The sequence below is a fragment of the Ruditapes philippinarum genome, unplaced genomic scaffold (assembly GCF_026571515.1).
Source record: "Ruditapes philippinarum isolate M1 unplaced genomic scaffold, ASM2657151v2 ctg438_1_1_1_1, whole genome shotgun sequence".
NCBI classification, from domain to species: domain Eukaryota; kingdom Metazoa; phylum Mollusca; class Bivalvia; order Venerida; family Veneridae; genus Ruditapes; species Ruditapes philippinarum.
In genome coordinates, this window is record NW_026865993.1 from 167,347 (window position 1) to 189,834 (window position 22,488).

Here is a 22,488-nt window from a genome sequence, read left to right on the forward strand (position 1 = left end):
TTGAACTTTGATATCAGGTGACCTAGATTTTGATGATGTGACCTACTTTCTTGTCCTTTGATGTACAGCTATGAAATTTGAACCATGTGCACAGATTAAGATGTAAAGTGAACTTTGATATCAGCTGACCTAGATTTTGACAAGGTGTCTTACTGTGTTGTCCTTTGATGTAGTCATGAAAATTAGGCTGTGTGAAATATGACCTTCACCACCAAATTCACTAGACTCGAGTGCATTGATATATTCCTACTCTGATCTTTTGTTGAGTTAACAACAGATTTAACCACTAATCTGATAATAAGAATTAGATAGGTCAGGGATTTATGCATTATGACAATCTTCAAAATTGTATAGAAACAAAAAAAATCTGTTCCTACACTACTATTTAGTGTTGTATTAATGCGGTGGCATAGCATTTTTCTCAAATGCAATCTTGTTATTAACAAGTTAGAGATTACTAAAACAAATTTTAGTCTGGTCCTTCTAATTGAATGGATAAAGTTGCAGACTTAAATTCACATAGTGCTTACTACTGTGGGTTTGAATACTGGAAGGAACATATTCTTTCATATGAGGAAATCATGCAGCTAGCTTACTGGTGACTTTCCAGGAACGCATCAGGTATAATGTTATAGATACTTATGAGCACTTGATGTTCGGCAAATTATCTGAATAGCTCACATGAAAAAATCCAATGTCCCTGGGGTTGGGGGGATTCTAACACACAATGGTTAGGGGCAAGTGGTTTGAAGTCGACAACCTCAAACACTCGACCACAGACTCCTAAAAGACAATCGACTGGTCATAATGTGTGATATGCATGACTCATGGTCTTAGTTTTTATGATCATGGTCGTGAAGGGAAAGAAAAATACATGACGCAAGAAATTCAAAACATCCAGTAAAAGAATATCAATATTCACGACACAGTCATCAGGCCTTAGTTTCAAGGTCACAGTAAAGAATGAATCATTAATGAAAAAATATTTGTAAGAGAAAAAGGAATAGCTCCAAATTCTAGGTTACAGAGGTAATGTACATGTATATATAGGTTATACCATATGGTATGAAGAGTTAAGTGTAAAGGTTATAGTAGAGCAGTATGTAAGATTGCAGTAAAGAAGAAAGCTAGTCATACTGGCATATCAGAAGGCAGTATTCATTTAATTCTGACCAAGTGTTTTGGTCTAAGAAAGGTTTGCACTAGGTGGGTACACCATTTGCTCACTAAGGAGCAAAAGATAAAGCGACTAAAGTGTACCCAATAACTTCTGAAAACATACAAAGACTGTGATAGATTATTTCTAACTTGCTGACAGGTGATGAAACTTGGGTACATATGTTTGAGCCTCAAAGAAGGAAGATAAAAAAACAAAAAAACTTCCCTATATTGGCAAAAGGACCATCACAAAAAAGATGTTGTATGGAATATACATGTATTTTGGACCAGTTGTTCAAGTGCCTTGTCCATCTGGTCACACAGTCACTGGACAGTTCTACAAGAATTCTGTACTGAAAAAAGTGAAGTTGTTTTACAGTGCACAAGCAAAGGATGATCAGGAGTCTATCTTATACATGACAAAGTCTTTCTAGGCATCTGAAAATGTTAAAGTTGTAAACCATCTGCCTTATTCTCCTGACTTAGTGCGACTTCTTTCTGTTTCCCAGGCTTAATATAATGTTTTCTGGTAAAAGATATATACCTCCAGGAGTTCTTTTGGCAGAGCAATTTATCAGTGTTTGCGTCAGGATTAAATTTCAGCTTTTTAAAGCTGGACAAAGAGAGATTACAAAAATGTATTTTGATAGAGAGGGAATACTTTGAAGGTTTAAAATAGAAAACATTTTTTATAAAGTGTAGCAGATACAAAATTTGAACCAAGTGACAGTTCTAATTGAATGACCCTCACAAAACATTTGGCCCACATTTGACTATATATTCTGCTGCTATCTGTATAGTAATGATTGACAGTACTGTATGGTGCTATTCAACTTTAAAGAGACCAAACTTGTTCAGCAGTTCTAATGACTCTTGTAAATAGCATCTTTACTGTTGATAGGTACCGAAAAAACAACACTTAACTGAAAAGTTTTACCATGATTTACTGCAAGAAGCCAATGGCTGTGATATATGAATGGGATACAGGCCTGTTATTTATTTCTTGTAAGTCAACAGCACAAACTTAATTCTAAAGTCTGTAGCAGTCCGAATATAATTCTAAAGGCTGTGTGTAGCAGTCCGGATGTAATCTTAAGGGTATTTTTTTCTCTCTTTTTTTTTAATAATGAAAAAATAGGTCATTTAAAAGCCAACAATTTATAAAATGTGCTGTACCACCAACCTATATAGCATAGATTCTTTACTTTCAACAAAATCCCTGGATTAAAATATGGGTGGTTCTAAATTCTAAAAATGATAATATGGTTAAATTGTAATTGATTAAGTACTGAAATTATACAAATGAACAGGTCTTTCAAACAGTTTCTGTTTTAAGACGCAAAATATTTCAGCCTACTAATGTGTAGAAACAGAATCACTGTGTCATTTATTTGCAAGAATATGCAATTCAATGTGTACGTTGGTTATTGTGCTTACAAAGCATATCTTTAAAATAGCTTCCAATCACTATTATATATTGCAAACTGAAACATTAATTCAACTTATAATTGTTTTATTATTTGCACAGTGAATACAATACTTAACAATAAATATGAAAGTTGACATGATAACTCTTAATCTTATTATTTCATAAATTAAACCAGCTAGATTTTGTCAATGCAAGCTGGAATATTTTGTTTTCTACGCAAAGTAATGCAAGAAAGATAACTCGTATGCGACTGTTGCAAATTAGATTTCGCCTAACTTTGTAAAAGGTAAAGCTTAATTTTGAGATGGTCCCTGCAATGATTTTCAATGAACGCGATCAGCTGTCAATCATTTCGATAGGGCGGGATTTGGTGACGTCACATAACATGTATTGGAAACAAACGTGCGAGGACGGATAAGAAGAATGAGTGAAATTTTTAATTGAGTTTTAACTGTTTCAAGTTTTAAAATAATGTAATTTTTAGTGATAAGAGACATTTTTAAATATTCTTTCAGTACGTACATTTAATTTCACAAAATAAGGAATTTAAACAAAAGAAAAGTGACTGTAAAATTATTGGACACAGTTTTCGCGTATATACAGGTGAATTAGTGTTTACCTGGACCCTCGAAACGTTTGATCAAGGGATCTTAGTGTTTACAGAAGGAATATACATTTTTGTTGGGACGCTACTGTTTTATCGTCGGCATAGGGAATTTCAGATGTGAATTAATCCAGTCGTAGATTGGATTAAATGTTTTAAACATGATAAATTATAGTAAAACTTGTAGTCTTTGATGTTAGCCGCCGGTCAGGTGTATATTGTGCACCTCTGTAAAAGAAAGGGAGAAAAATATGGGAGATTTACGTAAGGAGTGTGGATTAAGGAGGAAGGGGCCATCAGTAACAAGAAAAAAATATTTACCCTGCGTTATATTACTTTTGCAGTTTTTCTTTAAATTTGCCCAGGGACAAGGACCTGGAAATTTTCAGGTTTATGAAAATAAAGCGCCTGGGACAGAAGTTGGATTTATTTCTGTGGAATCATCATATACATATAGCATTAATGAAGGCTCAATCGCAAAAGATTATTTTGATTTAGATTCAAACAGTGGCAGAATAACAACAAAAGATATTATCGATAGAGAGGAATTAAATTTACAAGAAAATAAATTTAGTTTTTTAATCCTAGGTCATAGTACTGATGGAACAAATACTAATGTACCAATTGAGGTTTCAATAGAAATATTAGATGAAAACGACAACGGACCAGTTTTTCCAACTGAATCAGCAACAGTTCATTTTCGAGAAAATGCTAAAATGGAGACACAAGGTTTACTGGTAACAGCTACTGACGCAGATGATGGTATAAATTCATTAGTTAATCAGTATGAAATAATAAACGGCAATGGTCCTTTCAAATTAGTTTTCAACCCAGACATATATGGCGATGTTTTGATCATCGAAACAACTGGAGATTTAGATAGAGAAAAGACCAGTTTGTATACATTAACTATACAAGCGAAGGACTCTGGAGTTCCACAGAGAACTGGTACAACATCTGTCAGGATAGTAATTGATGATGAAAATGACAATGCACCAGTTTTTGATCCAAGCGAACGTTTTGCACAAGTCAATGAAACAGATGAAAGTGGAACATTTGTTATTCAGCTAATTGCATTAGATCTTGATATTGGAGTAAATCAGGAAATTACTTACAGCATTGCAGACGAAAATAATGGTAACTCCCAGTTTCGCATAGATAATGTCACAGGGCAGATTTATACCACTCAGCAACCACTGTCTTGCCCTAAAGGCCAGTGCCTTCTTATAATAGAAGCCAGTGATTTAGGTGTGCCATCTTTCAGCACTCGTGCATTTGTATATATCACGGTAATCGATACCAACAATCATGACCCAGTCATCAGTTTTAGGTATGTTCCAAAAGGAAATGACTTTTCTAGCATAAAAGAAGATGATATGGATGGTCACATCGTGGCAGGAGTGTCTGTAACAGATGCAGATGATGGAGCCAACCCAACTGCTAGAATAATTGCTGGAAACGAGTTACAGCATTTCAGACTCGAACAGTTCAGCACAGGAATATATTTTGTAAAAGTCAACGGAGACAGCGTTTTAGATAGAGAACGTCACCATATGTATAATCTTACTGTTGAAGCAAGTGACAATAGTAATCCTCCAAGGTTATCCACTAAAGCACTGATAATATTTGTTAATGACATCAATGACCATTCACCACAATTTAAAGACAAAAAAGTTACGGTTTCAATAAGTGAGATGACTGAAGTTGGTACTTTTATACAAAGCATGTTAGCAACTGATCTTGACAGTGGAATAAATGCCAAGCTGACTTATGATATACTTTCGGGAAACGATCCACAGTGGTTTTATATCAATAAAGATACAGGTCTTGTGACTACTAAGTCAAAATTACATTATGAACAACAAAATTACTTTCGCATGAATATTTCTGTTCATGATGGGGCCTCTCCACCATTGTATGATTATGCTGAACTTCAAATTTCAATATGGGACGAAAATGATATGGCGCCAGAATTTTCACAAACTGTCTTCAATGCTAGTCTTGAGGAAAATCTAGCTAAAGTGTCACCTGTTGTGTCAGCTTCTGCTATTGACAATGATTCTGGACAGAATGGGACAATTATTTATGAATTTCATCCACATGTTGAACTGATGTACCCAAAAACATTTCATATTGATCCTGACACAGGGGAAGTTACTACACGAAAGTTATTAGATAGGGAAGAAATTCCAAACTATACAATAAAAATTATTGCAAAAGATAAAGCCCCTGCTCCATTTACCCTTACTTCAACTGCAACAGTTTATCTTAAAGTACTGGATGTAAATGACAATTCTCCAGTTTTTTATCCAGAAACATATTTTGCAAGAGTTTTTGAAGGTCAAGCAAGTGGTATTGAAGTTGTCAAGGTCACTGCAACTGATCTGGATGAAGGAATAAATGCAGAAATAAGCTATGCCTTTAGCAGTAGTGATTTTGGAAAATTTACAATTGATCCAATAACAGGGACCATAAGAACAAAAGCTGTCCTTCAGAAAAACCCTCAAAGCAGTTTCCGACTTGATGTTGTTGCAAAGGACAAGACAGGCCAAAGATCAGGAACAGCAACTGTTCAAGTCACTGTCCAATCACCAACTGATTCTCAACCATACTTTACCAGTAACTCATATAAGTTTAATCTAATAGAAGATTCAGGGACCGATTCTCCAACATACATAGGTGTGCAAGTTGGTCGAGTGACTGCAAAAGCAGATTCTTCAGCATCTAGTATCAGTTACAGCATTGTTCACGGAGATCCTTTAAATATCTTTTCAATAGAACCATCAACAGGATGGATTAAAAGAAGCAAAGGAGTAGACAGAGAAATATTCCCAGTGTTTAATCTGAAAGTGATTGCTAAAGTTGGCGAGAAATTTGCAGAGACTGAAGTTGTTTTGACTGTGAAGGACACAAATGATAACCCACCAGTATTTGAATTCCCATATCGAGAAATAGAAGTAGTTGAAAATTGGGCTGTAGGTCATTATATTGCATTGATAAGTGCCACAGATGCTGACGAGGAAGGTCCTAACTCAAAGTTATCATACTCGTTACAAAGAAATCAAAACAACATGTTCGGAATAGAATCTGATACTGGAGTTCTAACTTTGAATAAGCCTGTAAAATATCTTGGTGTTGATCATGTGACATTGCTTGTACTAGCAAGTGATGCAGGAAGTCCTCAGTTTACTGCAAATCAAGAACTACGCCTCAAGATAAAGGATGTGAATAATCATACACCAAAATTCTCACATACCACATATGAAATGTCCCTGATAGAATCTCATCCAGTGAACAGTCGATTTTTTCATGTTATTGCTGTAGATAATGACCTTGGTGACAATGGAAGGCTGACTTACAATATCACTCGTGGAAATGAAGATAAAAAATTTGGAATATTTCCTGATGGACATTTATATATTGCGAAAGAGCTTGACAGGGAGACGAAAGACTTGTACAAGTTGAGTGTTGTTGCACGTGATCATGGTGCACAACAGAGAAGTTCTGAGTGCAACATCACCGTACATATTTCTGACTATAATGACAACAAGCCCATCTTTCTAAATGCAACTTATACTTTCTACATTTTGGAAAACAAGAATATTGGTTCATTTGTTGGCCATGTAAGAGCTTCTGATGATGATATGGGTCGAAATGCTGAAGTTTATTATTCCTTCAAAGATGCACAAAATGACTTTCATATGGACCCACAAAGTGGTGAAATTACGTCACTGAAGATGTTTGATAGAGAAGAACTTGCAGAGAGCAACTACGTTATTGTATTCGATGTAGTGGTGAAAGATAATGGACTTAACCGATTAGAAGATATCACTACTGTACGTGTTACAGTTCAAGATGAAAATGATAACCCACCAATATTCAGGCGACCAGTCTACAAAGTTACTAAGTTTGAGAACGAGGCAAGATTTTCTAATATAACTGTGGTAAAGGCTGACGATGCAGATGCAGGAATTAATAGCATTGTGACATACAATATCATAGCTGGGAACAAAGATGGACATTTTGTTATTTCTCCAACTACAGGGCAGATAACTCTTGACAAACAGCTTGATAGGGAAACATTGGACTTCTACGAATTGACAATATTAGCCACTGATTCTGGTGAAACTGTAAGGCATAATGCAACCTGTAAAGTACAGATTTCTGTCAGTGATATTAATGATAATTTCCCACTATTTGCCCAGTCACAAATGGACATTAGTGTCTCTGAGGATGTAGAACCTGGTAGTGAAGTTGCCTACTTCCCAGCAACTGACGTAGATATCGGCGTAAATGCAGAAATCACATATCATTTGTCCGGAAAGGATAATGACGGAATGTTTGGAATAGATCGTCACACTGGAAAGGTGTACCTTCTGAAAAAACCCGACTTTGAGACCAAGAGAAGCTACAAACTGAATGTTACTGCCACAGATAAAGGCATCCCAGCTTTGACATATTACATTAGATTTAGTATAACAATTGATGATGTCAATGATAATGCACCCGTTTTCCAGAATCAGCCATACGTTATTACAATTCAGGAAAACTCAAGCGGTTCTGTTACACAGATACAAGCAACTGATTCTGATTCTGGTAAAAATGGTGAAGTTCAGTACCATATCGCGTATCAGGATCCACCTGGAGAAAATTTTAAGATTGTGAAAAATTCTGGACAGATTTATATTGATAAGCCAATTGATCGTGAAGTGACAAGTTTATATAAGCTTACAGTTGTTGCCACTGACCAAGCTGAGGAGGTTAGCAGACGACTCAAAACGGAAACCGTTGTAACAATTAACATCCAGGATGTCAATGATAATGATCCTATTGTAACTTCATTTAATGCTATAGCTGTGCCACTTTCAACTCCAAGAAACGAATATATCACCACCATTAAAGTTAAAGACAAAGACAGTGGAAATAATGGCCGATTTTCAGTGCAGTTGTCGCAATCTGGAACAAATGCATTCAGTTTAGACAGTAACTCTGGACGCCTTCTGCTAACCAACAGTTTACCAAACACGCCTGTAAAATATTCTGTTACTGTACAAGCTAACGATTATGGCACACCTAGTCAAAGAACAACCCAAGCTGCTATTACCATCATTGTAGCAAATAGTGATAATGGTCCTGTGTTTGAATTAGCCCCATATAGTGGAACTGTTGTAGAAAACAGTGTTCCTGGCAAAAGTATTTTACGTGTAAAAGCTACTTCGCGTCAAAATTCACCAGTGGAATATTATGTGACCAATATTACTCATTCAAATACACAAATCGAAGTTGATAGGTACTTTTCTGTGGATAAAACATCGGGAGTTTTATCAACTGTTGGATCTCTCGACAGGGAAGTTGTTGGCGATTCATTTGAAGTGGAGATTTATGCAGTGGAGACAATTGGATCAATGCCAAGGACCACAGTTACTGTTGTAAGTAGAGATTAATTTTTTTATAGTCACAAATACAAAATGAATCGCCTTTCAATGAACAATTTTCACACCTTATAGTTACATAAATCACACCTTTTTGTAAAGTTCTCTACTTTCTTATAACCTACCGGTATTTGAACAAAACATAATTATCACACAAAAAAAGGAAATGATTTCCCCTACAATAAACATTTTTCACCACTTTTAACAACAACAAAAATTATTCTGGAAAGGAGAAGATCCCTGGTAAGCATTGAAGTCCTCGAGGTTTTGTTTAACCTATTTTACACAATAACAAAGAATATATATGGTATAATTGGCTATGCAAATGAACATTTACTTCAATGTTGCTGATATATGTGACTATGTGTTTATTGGTGTATTCTCATGCAATTATCCTTTGAATAGCTAAATTCTGATTTTCTGGATCTAATGTATGATAATCATCGTGAAAATTGGCAGTTTTTATGGATAAGAAGTAGACAGTTTATGGCATTATCCCTATGCAAGGTGTTGCAAACTTTATTACTTGTCCTTAAGTATGGTATTTATGCAAATAAGGATTAAATCCATAAATTTTTAACAGTTTTGTAGTGTGACAAAATACAAAGATTTTCATTTTTCCCGATTTCTATAGATGACTTGATCCCTTATTATATGTTGTTGGCATAGATGACTTTCTAAAGCTTTTCTCACATTATTAAATATAGACAGACACCAGGCTGTCTTCTGTTACAACATCAAAGGAATTTTTTTTTTACAGAATAAATTTTGGCTAATAAATTTACCTACATGTCATTCATTCTATATTGAATAAATTATGTTCAATCATTTGATGATACATGAATCAGCTGAAAATATGTTTTCAATATGGTGATAATTGGTACAAATATCTTATTTTAACAGCCAATTTATCAATATACCAACCCTCAGGCCGATATCTGACCATTCCAATTAGTTGTGTCATCCATATGAAATTTCGTTATCAAGATCTAGTCAAAAATAGTGTAAATTTAATCGATACAAATTATCAAATTTGTAATCTTTCCCTATGTCATTCAGTCATTTACTAATTTTTATCAGTTTAAATATATGTATCATGTGGTCTATTTGAGATGAGCAGAAAAATAAGCATCATGCTGAATTAATGTAATTATGCAAAAGGCAATAAAGTGTAAAAAAAAAAAAATAAAAAAAACCCAAACCCATAGCTGAAATTTGTTTACTAATATAAATTGTCTCACTACGTATGATTTTAAATTTAGATATTATATAAATTTGTATATACTGTATATTTATATTTGATTGATCTATTAATCAATATTAATAAAATCTATAAATTATGATCTATTAATCAATTATTTAATTAAGCATATATTAGAAATATGAATTCTAATCTAATGGTCAAACAAACAATATTAAAATAAAACTTGTATCATAAATTAATATATTTATATATATTTTTTATACTGATATACAATTCCAGCACCTTTTGATTAATATTTGTTCTTTAAACTTTTTGCACATTCTTGTGCGAACATTGCATTCAAATAACGAATTCAAGGTGTTCTTCGAATTACAGGTGTTCAAAGATCAAAGAGATTACAAAGCATATATTTAATCAAACTTTGGTGTACATACCTTAAATTAATTGTTTTATAAATGTCAAAATATGTTTTATGCTTATTTGTACATAGATGATCAATTGGACATAGACATGTTTGCAACAAAGGAAATTACCAAACCCCATACATAACCTGCATTTAGCTAGAGAGAAAAAAAAATCACAAATGTAAACTCATGTGCCCATTTTGATAACTGGGGTACATATTTTTGTTTTCGAATAGTTTTAACCTGTTGTGTTGACTTGATAAAATAATAATGCAATCATATGATTCAATTCCAGCAGAGATTATTTTATCCCATTTATCTTGTTCGGTCCTTTTCACATGCTTTTATTAGGGTAGGTTATCAGCTTGGGTACACAAAAGTGGTGCTATAGTTTATGGGGAGGGTTTTAAGTTTCACCATTGTTGTCATTGACTGTCCAGGGATCAGACTGGTTTTAGTACATTCATAGAATTATCAAAGAGATACATTTCAACTAACTCCTGGGGGATTTCGGTTCAGAATTAAACTTTCATTTATCTTGAATGCCTGCATATATGTTTTTTTTTTCTCCAATGTTTCTAAACTGACAGGTTTGTTTAAATAGTATTTCTCTAAGATTTCTCAAGATTTTCGTTGTTAAATATTTAAACTTGTATAAGAATAATGGTGCTTCAAATTGATTACAGACCTGCAGCATACATATTTCTTGTACAGTCTCAAACTCAGAACTTAAATTCCTCAAACAATCAGTATAAAAAATGTCTAAATAAGGCTTAAGATTTTTGAAGTATTTTAATTTCATCATATACAGGTAAGGTTAAGTGTTAGAATTTTAAAACAGGAAAGATTAGAGCTATAGTATAGGTAAATACAGGTGACTTTAATGGTAAAATACAGTCATGTTTACAAAAGTTAATGGATATGTTTTCGTGGCCTGACACCAATGATATCAAATCTAAACATTTCCATGGTGGATGATAACTTCATAGTTTCTATTAGGTTCGGACATTGCACAAACACAAATCATGTAAGATCGTAGTTCGAATTCCACAGTTGTTGGAGTGAGTGATTCAAAGGCCCGTTTTATATAAACTAAGACGGCCACAATCTTATATACTGATAGACCAAACCGTTTTTCAATGACACGTGAGGGGATTTTTTATAATACTTCTTGTCGCCAACAGATCAGTGGAACTCAATTCAAAAATTGATAACAATTTTCAACCTTTATAGCGACCAAAAAGAATGTCATTTATTGCATGAAACACTTGCTGATAGGACTGTATGTTTGAATAAAACGTTAACTCTTTGAAGACGGACAATGAATGAGACAGCAAAAATTTTTATCTGCTTTATTTATCTTTATAAAAAAAGCCTTTTGATTATAATCATCTTTTTTGAAATGCAAAGTTTGCCAAAAAAGCATATTCTTTTTATCAAAATGAGGTTGTAGTTAAAAAAAAACGGGTCTTTTTATTGTTTTCAAAATATTGCCATTTCAGGAAAGAATAGTTCACAAGTCAGTGTTAACAAAATGATTCTAGAACCAAACTAGAATGTTAATAGTTCTTCTTAAAGTTTCATATTAAATTTAGAAGCCGCATTCAGCTGATGGAAAAAAAAATAACCTCTCATTTAATATTTTGCACAGAACTTTAAGTCATATATATGAGGGGAAAAGCTGAAGAAAAATGATATTTAAAATTTGAGAAATATATAAATATTCACAATATGTGACTAAGTTTTATGCAAAATAATGACAATTTTTTTTGGATACTCAGATCTTGCTCCTTTTAATATTTGTACATTTAACAACATTTATACTGATTTCAATAATAATCTTCCTTAATTACTCATATGAGTATCATTTATATAATAAAAAAGCACAAATCAACCAAAAATCAGGAGCTGTCTTAGTGAGTCATATTTTGTCATGTATATATATTTGACTATTTGCAATAAAGATATTATTCCAGTATGTATTATTAAGTTGACATGATTGGAATAATCCTTTGTGATTTTTCAATTATTACAACCACTGATTTTTTTCAATTTGACAGTTTAATTAGTCATGATTTAGTTACACAAAGGACTGGTTTTTCAATTATACTAAAAAGAATGCCTTGAAAAAATATTTTATTAGTGTGTGGCCTCAAGCTCTTTTTCTCTGTTATGGTTTTATTTGTATAAAACATTTTTGGTGTCTCTATTGTTATTTGGGTTATTACTACTTAAAAATGTACAAAAAGGTATTAATTATAACAGGATTTGATTCCAGGTTGTTAAAAGATTTCTTTTTTTCTTTTTTCCGATTATTAACGGAAGACCGTTGATTCAGTTATGAAGAAATTATTAAAATGTAGTTAAAATTATGTATTATAGATAGGTAAGAAAATATACTGGTAATTAATGCAGCAAGATAATTAGACAAACAGCGGAAGTGTTTTAGGTTTAATTAAATTTATAAGTTCTCAAAATTACAGCCTTTTATTTATCAAAGACTCCCGCCAAGCTGTAATGAAAGGAAATGATCATTTTGGTGTTAAAATAGAAAAAACAAAACATTTCTAGTAAAAGCATGAAGTCTGGGGCAAATATAATATGCTGCAGCATGTACACAAATACAAAACACAAAAATTGAGCTAGCAACAAGAGTGTGGTCTGAGACTGCAAGATGTGCAGGCTGGCCCAGCACTATTTTGCCGGCTTACGTTATGGCTAATCATTCCCAGCAGGGCTAAAATATAAGTTGAATGAACGTAAACATTCAAACAGAGTGATGTTACTTACTTTATAAAAGAAAATATTGTCATGCCCAATTGTATTTAATGGAGGATGACTATCAAAAAAAAAGGCGGTAACCATGGAAATGATAACACAGCTTCTGTATGATGTTTAAAAAAAACAGGTTCGCCTTTTATTATATGAATAGCTTTATCTTTCCTCAATCAGCGGCAAATAAATTATACAGTGATTTACCCATCAATTTATCAACGGCAGATAAATATACTTTTATTACGGGCCTTTTCAATTTCTATATTTAATTGGGTTCATTCATGAATGATATAACAACCCATTTTGATTTCTTTGTAGATATATTTTTTCTGTCAATTTATAAATATTGTCAAAATGTGAGCAGTAGATTATAAAAAATGCATAGCTATTGATTTGCATTTGCAATTTTCACAACAGTTTCTTTCGTATCATTTTGCGATTCTACGTTTCATCTTTGATATTCTCATCTAGAAAATACTTTCTGATTTCTTAATTTTCTATTTTGACAAGGAAACATGAATTTTTAAAACATTTTAGTATCGAAATGTTACTTCATGTCAAAAACTAATTTGATTTTGAGCCAAACCATATTTCTAACTACACTGTCACTTCTAATGTTTCACCTTTTCATCAATCCTCGGTTTTCTCAAGCATTGTATTGAAAGCCTCACGATTTCAGTTTAGCCGTCTTTATCCCTGTCCTAGCAACTACATTGTTGAATGGCAGTTGTCGTACAATGGTACCTAGCTATTCTTTTATCTCTATCGAGGGAGAAAAAAAATCAAGTAACAAAAGCTCGGTCTTATTGATAATTCGTTTTACGATAAAATGTTTTGCCTACCTTGGTGAAACACTTGATGAATCTCAAGACAGTGTCTTCTTTTCAAATAATTTTTTGAAATATTTTGAACGGATGAATTATTTAAGGGGATTTCGCTCAATCTGCTTTTGCAATAAAACGAGGGACAAAAGGAAAATAAAGTATGAATTTAACCTGCGGCAAAATTGGCAAATAGAGTGTCTGTTTGAGGGTTACATTTTCAAAGTATTATCTTTAATCCTTTTGAGAGGTCTCGTTTTTGGTGTAAAAATATTTTGTAATTAGTCAAATTTGTAAAGATTTTCTCGTTTTTGAGAACAATTTTATCTCTTAAGTCAAGGCTTCCCTCTAGCTATATAGATAGTTCTTTACAAGGGTTGATTACTCATTTTAAAGGTATTTTTAATTGCAATTATAATGCATGTCGTTTGTTTGTTGTTTTTGGTGAACTTTTGAAAATATTTGCAGCTTCATGTTAATATATTGTTTTTGTTTTCTTTTCTTTTTCCATTAGACATGTTTAACTAATATTTACATGTTTTAAATTTCGTTATCATCCAATTATCTGATTGATAAGGTTTTTGCCTTGTTCTTAATTCACCTGAGGACAATTAAAAAAACGAATACACATTTTAAGGAACTGATGTTTACAAAAATAAAAAAAAATCCTTTGAGAGCAACGATTCAACAAAAATTGTGGACAAGGTTTTAAATAGAACCCTCTGTTCATGAAGGATAATGGAAAGACCAGAATTATATAAAAACACTCATAGATTAATCACAATTTAACCACTGTAAATCAGCAGCTACTGTTAAGAGGAGATAATTTATAATAAATACAGCAGCACAAAATTTTCCATATTGGTCTAAAAATAGTTCAAAAGTACAGTTTTATTTTAAAAAAAAGACCAAAAACACAAACCCAAAGTGTTCAGAGTAGGCTCAAAACACTTCGCCATTAAACCTGGCAAAAAATCAAACAACCTTTTGTTTAATTTGACATTGTTTGAGTCAGATTATAATCAGCTTTTTTCTTTCAAAGCAGAAATTATCATAAATACCATCGCGGCATGCCTCGATAGATTTAAGACATTAAACCGTGGGCAACGCTAAATGTTACTCGAAGATTTAGTCGTCGAAATTTCATAAATTTTAATTTTAGTCTCCAAAGATGGTACTTGAGAATTCATTATTGATTAAGAAAAATGACTTATAGCATACGTTAATATGGCTACTGTCATATAGCATGCCAGATTTTCATGCCCCATTGTTCACGCGAGAAATTTAATCTGAAGTTATTTGGTCATTAGGTTTATACAGGGTTGATACAGTTTCAAGTTTATGATGCATATCTTGTGTTTATACGAGGCTGTTGCTTAGTGCAAGAGCGGTAGTCATTCCCGTGTAATGTTTAGCTGTTTCATTGTTCGTCCCTTTTCAACCCGTTCATGTTTCACTTTGTGGTATATCGGTTACTGTTTAGAATTTCAGCCTAGCATGCTCAGTCCCTATTTGTGAATTACTGTTGTGAATAAAGTTCTTCCTAAAGAAAAAATTCATCTTAGATCAGAGATTTTGATGTCAAAGTGTACTCTTTTCATTGTACAATTGTATATCATTTTTTAGCGATGATTAATCAAGATCCTGTCTTTTCTGTTTATGGTATAAGCAACTTCGGTGATTTTTTTTCTCGATTTTTTTCTACTTGGAAAACAGTCCAAGAGGTATAATAGCTTAAGAATATGTTTATCAACTTGTTTAGTACCATAAACATATGCCGCCATATCTTATAAATTTTATAATATCAAATATATATTTTTACCAATTGAATAGTAATAATTCAACTATAAATGAATGGTTTTGAAAAGGATTTTGGTTCAGTAGATCAAATTCAGTAGCGATTTAAATAAGTAAATAAAATTGAATGATGTCTTTTTTAATCTCCAAAATGAAGAGTTTCAAACATTTTCCATGCCGAGTGTATGCTCTGCTTCTTCAGTTGAAAGCTTGGTTATCTATTTTACCAAGTTAAAAATCAATTTAACCACAGGTTGGAAACTTTTCCTTATAATGAAATAGCGTTTGAATTTGTAAGAAATTATGTACATACCCTGTCGGAAATTAGACTTAGTGTAGATTTTACGATGTCATGTCATAAGATATATTAATACCGCGCTCGCCATGATAGATTTGAATACTGAATTATAGTCTATTTAAATATTGCTATAAAACATATAAACAGTTTATTGATAATCACAAATTTTCGAGATCTTTTTATTTTTCAATATTTCTGCGTATGAAGAAGTTATAATTGACATGTATTTCTGCGTATGAAGAAGTTATAATTGATGATCGTATGAACCATTTATATAAAAACAATATACCATATCCGGTCAAAGTTTTATGGACATTAAGCTTTTACTGCTAGCTAGCCTTCATAGCTTATTCGGTTAGAGTGCATTTTTGCCAAGACTTTCTCCGACTGTCCTAGGCTAAAATTACCAGTCTTTCAGATGAGACTTTAAAATGAGGTCCTAAACACCTGACAGGCTAAGGAATCAGGAGAAGCTTCTTGAATTGGGGCATCGTTCTCTATCTGTATCTTTCACTTTCCTTCAAAATCTTAAAAATGACTAATACCTAAGACTTCTGGAGGACTCACAGGTAATTCAGCAACCAGTGGCAAGTATAAATAAACTAAAATACACACTCATCCCTTACTGCCCTAAGGTGACAATATCTTTCATTGATACATGTATCATAGCCGTAGGACAAACTTAAAATAGTGCGATATGTTGCAGGTTTGGTTTGACTGAACTTTGTCTTGGACTGTTGGTAGTAGTGCTGTATGATGCATGTATATAACCAATCCTAAACAGACTTCAACATTAAATATACATAGTTAATGGCATACTTAAATATTTTGCAATGCCAGCAGATATTTGTTGGCAATAATGGCGGTTATCATGGAACCTTGTTTGTTACGCTCCCTTTTTATTCCATGAAAACTTGGGACTACATTCTCATAGGATTTTGATACATTTAAAAATTAATTAGACAATTTATATGCAGTGTAAGTTTTATCAAAATAAAAACATATTTGTATTTCATAATTAAAAAAATACATCTGTGAATTTTTTAATAAATGTTTAATTGATTATCATCCTACGCTGTATTTTTGCTAGAATATTTGAGCCGTGTCACGACAAAACCAACATAATGGGTTTGCGACCAGCATGGATCCAGACCAGCCTGTGCATCCGCCCAGTCTGATCAGGATCCATGCTGTTCGCTATCAGTTTCTCTACTTGTAATAGGGTTGGTAAGCGACCAGCATGGATCGAATTGGATCCTGATTAGACTGCGCAGGCTGGTCTGGATCCATGCTGGTCGCAAACCCATTATGTTGGTTTTGTCGTGACGCGGCTCATTTGTTTTGCAATAATGGGAGAAAACTGAATATATACCCATTCTAAATTTGCTGATTGCTTTTAAAATCTAGAAATTTGGAAATAAGCTTAAATGGTTAAATGGATGCATACACAGGATTGGAAGTGTCCCTGTTACTTTGACAAATTTCTGGGGGATGACAGATGTTGGGTAAATTAAGTCCAGGGAAAATATTATACTGGTTACCTCTCTGATCCTAACAGCCTTGATTTAAACTTTACCAGGGGGTTTCTGTGCTTGCTAATGATGGTAACAAATTGTTCATTATCAAAACATGTTCTTTAATCCGAGATATTAGAATTCCATATGCTACCCCCTGCTAGATATGGTTTAAGGCAGTCCGATAGCCTCATTCTGCCCGGTTACTATAGTGATTAGAAGTCCTTTGCAGTTTGATTAAGAATTAGTTAGGGCTTAAAGGCTCAAATGGCATAAGTGGATGTACGGACAATATTGGTAGCATTGTAGCATTTATGCAGGTTGTGAAAAAAAGTTTGTCCATCAGCAGTATGAAATAATTGTTTGATATAAATTATAAATGATCTCAAATAAAGAAATAATGCATGTTATAATGAATTTTATGTGAACTGTTAAGGTAAGCCTTAGGGATACTTCTAATGAATATGATAATGGTAGGCATTGAAGACTGCGTTCTAAGGGTCAGTCGCTATGGACCCCATTACTTAAATTTCCTTGGCAACAAAAAAGGGTGTATGGTTCACAAGTAGATCTACAATATTAATAGTTTAGTTTAATGTTAGACATTTTTACTGTTTTAAAAAATGAAATCTAATATTGACATATAAATTACAGTTTTATTGATGCATTTTCCTTTCATGTTTAAATTTTATACTTCTTCAGGGGGCTTGTTTTTCAAAGATATTTTTGTTATAAGGTAAATTCATGTACATGTTTACATATAGACTGTGATGAGAACAAAAGCAGACTGGTTTAGGAAGTTAATGACTTAATTGCTCATTAGATTTTGCCTGGGGCTCGTGTTTTGTAAAGATTGCATATTTATTACTTCACATTAGAAACCTATAGCAAAAAGCACCTTTTGTCAATGAAGATAAAATACATCTGTCAACATGGCAAATGAAATTTGATTGATAACAGGCACTTGTTTTCTTTCCTCTATTTTTCTCGCTTTAGCTTAATATATTCGCATTGTGTTTTTTAAGTTCATTTTATTGTCAAACTGTTTTTATTAGTTAATTTTATTGTGTCAGTCACTTGTTTAGCTTTAGGTATCTGAGCCCCAAAGCGATATTAAATATTTAATTGTGTTTTATTATTTAATTGTGTTTTAATTCTTAGCTGCAAAGTTTAATGCAATGTAAAGATGTTAATTTTTCATATTGAATATTTATTAAAGGGAGGTAATTTAAATTGCAAATTAATATTGCTCATTCCACTACATATATTAAGGTACTTAAGGTATAAATATATGACTTCATGTTGCACCTAGATAAATGTATGTCCTCTGATTTTTGGAAAGTCTAAAACTGTATATGATATCATTGAGACATGGACACAACTAATCTCGTGAAACATTCACATTAACACTTACTTAATAATAAAGTTATTCCTACCCAGTGTGCTTTGTCTTCCTTTACATACTGATTCAAATACCTATTCTCAGTCGTAAAGAAATTTCTTGTGTTAAAATTCAAAATTTTATATTGTTTGTAACTTATATTTTCTATATTTGTTCTGATTTCAAACTTTTACAAGTGGACCCTAATAAGCCTGACTTTCAAGATGACAATTGTTTTGCATGGAACTCAGATGAAGATACAAAGCTATCTGTTTTGGTGTTACTTTTTATATAGACTTAAAGTAGGTGAAAAATGGGATAAAAGTTGGATACTTAAAAGATCTGTTAAATATTTACTGAAGTTAGTTCATTCTTGATACAGGAAAATAATAAAGATAAAAAACACTTGTTTCAGCGTTACTTATCAGTAGTGACACCCCATCTAGTGGCTACTTTAGCTTATAGCCCTTTCTCAATAGCCTGGGCATAATCTCACCATAATTCTACCAAGTTATAAATATATTTTTCTTGTCAATTTTATTTGCATTTTCTTTCAAATTTATTTGCATTTTCTCTCAACAGAACATGGGTCTTGGTAGATTGGCCACTTGTTACTTTTTTCTTAAGTTTTTGAAAATTTATGGTGTACAAGATAACAGACTTTCCTTTTATAGGCCCGTGAAGTATGTTATTTTAAAGAGTCATTTTAGGAACATGATTTTGCATTTAAAAAATGTCAGTAAAGGGAGAGTTTTTGTTACTGTTGTAATTCATTCTTTATATCTTAGTTTATTTTGTTATTCAGGTACGGCGCTATGTCTGAGATTTCCATGATTTATATGTTAAAAGTATACATATAAATTCATTGGGAGTTGAAATCTAAAAGATCTAATTTCAGGCCTAATTTTAAATAAGGTACATGTACGGTAAATATTATTTTTTTAATTTTTAAAGATTTAAAGTTGAAATAAGGAGACCAATAACTTAAGGTAATAAGTTTCAACTTAACTATATGTAAAAATTGTAAAGTATTTATAGTGTGCCTTATCTGGAAGAAACAAAGACAGTTTTCTTAAAATACCTCTTAAAAATTGCCATGCATATATAAACCTTTGTCCTAAAAGTTTTATTTAAATGCTTGATCACCATTGGTATGTAACGGGGTTGTCCCTCGTCAGGTGAGGTAATTAAATTCCAGAGAGAATATTAGAAATACCAATACGGTGACATTATAGCTAAATGACCAGTCACACTCCAGGGCATTGATGGTACATTTTATACATTGACATGTTCAAGTCAACTTTCATTTCAACTTAATTATATAAAAGTTGGACATGTCACAAGATTGTAAAAGTAAATGGTCGTATTTTAATTTGAAGGGATAGTAAAAATGTTATGTTTCACAGTTTGAAGTTAATATCAGTGTATATCAGTCTTTGATTAATTTTGAACAAGGCCGATTGATTTAGCAGTGTCTGCATTTTCTATTTCAAAGGTTAAGGTCATTTAAATGTCCCTAATAACCCTTAGTATGTTTTATATGTTATATGTTCTTGCCCTTATTTAAATCTGGACAAAACAATTCATCATTTTTAGGGAAAATTTCTAAAATTTGTACTGATTGAATAGCGAACAGTGCACCATGATCAGACAGGGGGCATAGATGTGATCTTGGTCTGCACTGGTTGCATGAGTAGAATTTTGTTCTTAACTAATTTGTGACAATTACAATACTTAGAGCCCTTTTACTGAGAATTTTGTGGATTTATAAAAATTATGATAATGATTTAATTGGCTGATTATAATAAACATTTACAGTGTATTATCTACTTCAGTATATAAAATGTTCAATGTAAGTTTACTATTAATTCTAAGGTAATTATATAAAATATAAAATGAAATCTAATTGTTAATAGTGCTTATACTCTAACTATTAAGTTAAAGAACATTGAGATGCTACCTGGGCTCATATTTTATGAGTCAGCACTGCCTCTTTTAATAACAATCGCTTGCTTGTATTACAAAATATGGCAGCAATTCATTATTAAGCTTGAGATAGGAATAAAAAAAAGAAGGAAAATATTGTCATAATTTTTTTATTTTACAAAAAAATGTCTCGAAGTTTGACGCAGAAGAAGAGAATGTATAGTGTTTCAAAAATTAAAAAAAAAGAGACAGCATTAGGCAATGATTGATGAATGACCAAAAAAAATTTTGAAGATAATTTTGTGCAGTGTTTGTTTGAATTATGATTGATGAGGAATGAAATAATGGAGAATATGAAAATCATATTATTTTTTTTCTTTGTCAATATTTTTTAACAAAGATCAATATTTTTTTATCATTAGATTTAGTCAGAGATAAAATATTTCACATGACATTGAGGAAGTGAATGAAAAACTTCTTCTTTTTTATATATAAAAAAACAACTTTGATATAATGAATGACTATTGATGATGATGAAGTATTTGTGTCAGAAATAAAACAGAATTGATGCATGCAGGGAGTGGCATATTAAATGTATTATATTAAAAAAAAAAATGTATGAAAAATAAAGTGATAATGAAAGATTTAATTTTTAAAAATCGCTGAACTGTTTAGTAGTTTAAAAGTGGACCTTAAAATGATTGTGTATGACTAAAACAAGAAAAAAAATGTTTGCTTTCAGTTATTAACATAATGGTGGGGGTGCGGGAGGGGGGGGGGGGGGGGATATTTTATGATGCCTTCTTTATTCAGTTATCAAATTTTGCAGAGCATATTAAAACGTATTTTATAGCATCTTAAAGATTGCTATCGAGGTGTATTATAGATTTTTATCGCAATATTTGTGGGTATTATCAGCATGGGCTATCTGATAAATGAACGAAAAGATTACGTTAAAATATTTTTTTAACATATTGACACTTGCAATATGCTATTAATATATTATGTCTAACTGACATTTAAATGTTTGTATTTTCCCTCTCATTGAATTCACGTCTTTCTTGACAGTGCGAGCATCAATTCAAAATGGCCGCCTGTCGTGATGTTTGAATTAAAGAAGTGAATGTTATCAATTAATACCTGTGGGTGGGACATGCGTTTTATTATACGGGTTTAAATATTTGAAGAATGATGCCCGATTGCTGAGTGAATCGAAGGCAGCAAATTTGCAGATTTATATCCATCATCTTGCGTAATATAAACTGTCTCTTTTGGATACACGTTCAGTAAGATGTACAAAATGGTCTTAAACATTTAGTACAGTACGATATTGCATGATGTAAAACAATTTTTATAATATCATCTCTTGCCGATTTTGATTTGATCATGTGGTCAAGATACATGACTAAAATATTGTTGTGAACAGGTGTTAAACTCTTAAAAATCAATCAAATGCTTTTCAGTGTTGTTAAAATTAAAGACAGTAAACTCAAAATATTAAATTCTGGACACCAAGTACATTGTACGTATTTTATAAAAGCTTGAAGAGCACATGTGGTTTCTTTTGCGTTATTAAAATGTATATGAGTCATTATCAAAACATGAAATGAAATTTGACTATTTTTTTTATGTCGCATTTAAAAATGCATACATACATAGTGATGAGGGTATAAAAAATGTACTGAAAACACTTATGTCCTAAAAAAAATCTATAAGGGATGTTAATATAATTGAAGCTTGATATT

General features: G+C 32.2%; 1 protein-coding gene across 1 annotated transcript in view; it reads left to right on the forward strand.

Moving 5' to 3' along the window:
* Nucleotides 1–2,938: 2,938 nt before the first annotated feature.
* Nucleotides 2,939–22,488, forward strand: part of LOC132730948 (cadherin-related tumor suppressor-like) — a gene marked incomplete at its 3' end in the record, with an annotated part of 32,483 nt that continues 12,933 nt past the window's right edge. The window contains 1 exon segment of the mRNA XM_060717031.1: nucleotides 2,939–8,620. Coding sequence (XP_060573014.1) covers nucleotides 3,443–8,620 — 5,178 coding nt within the window.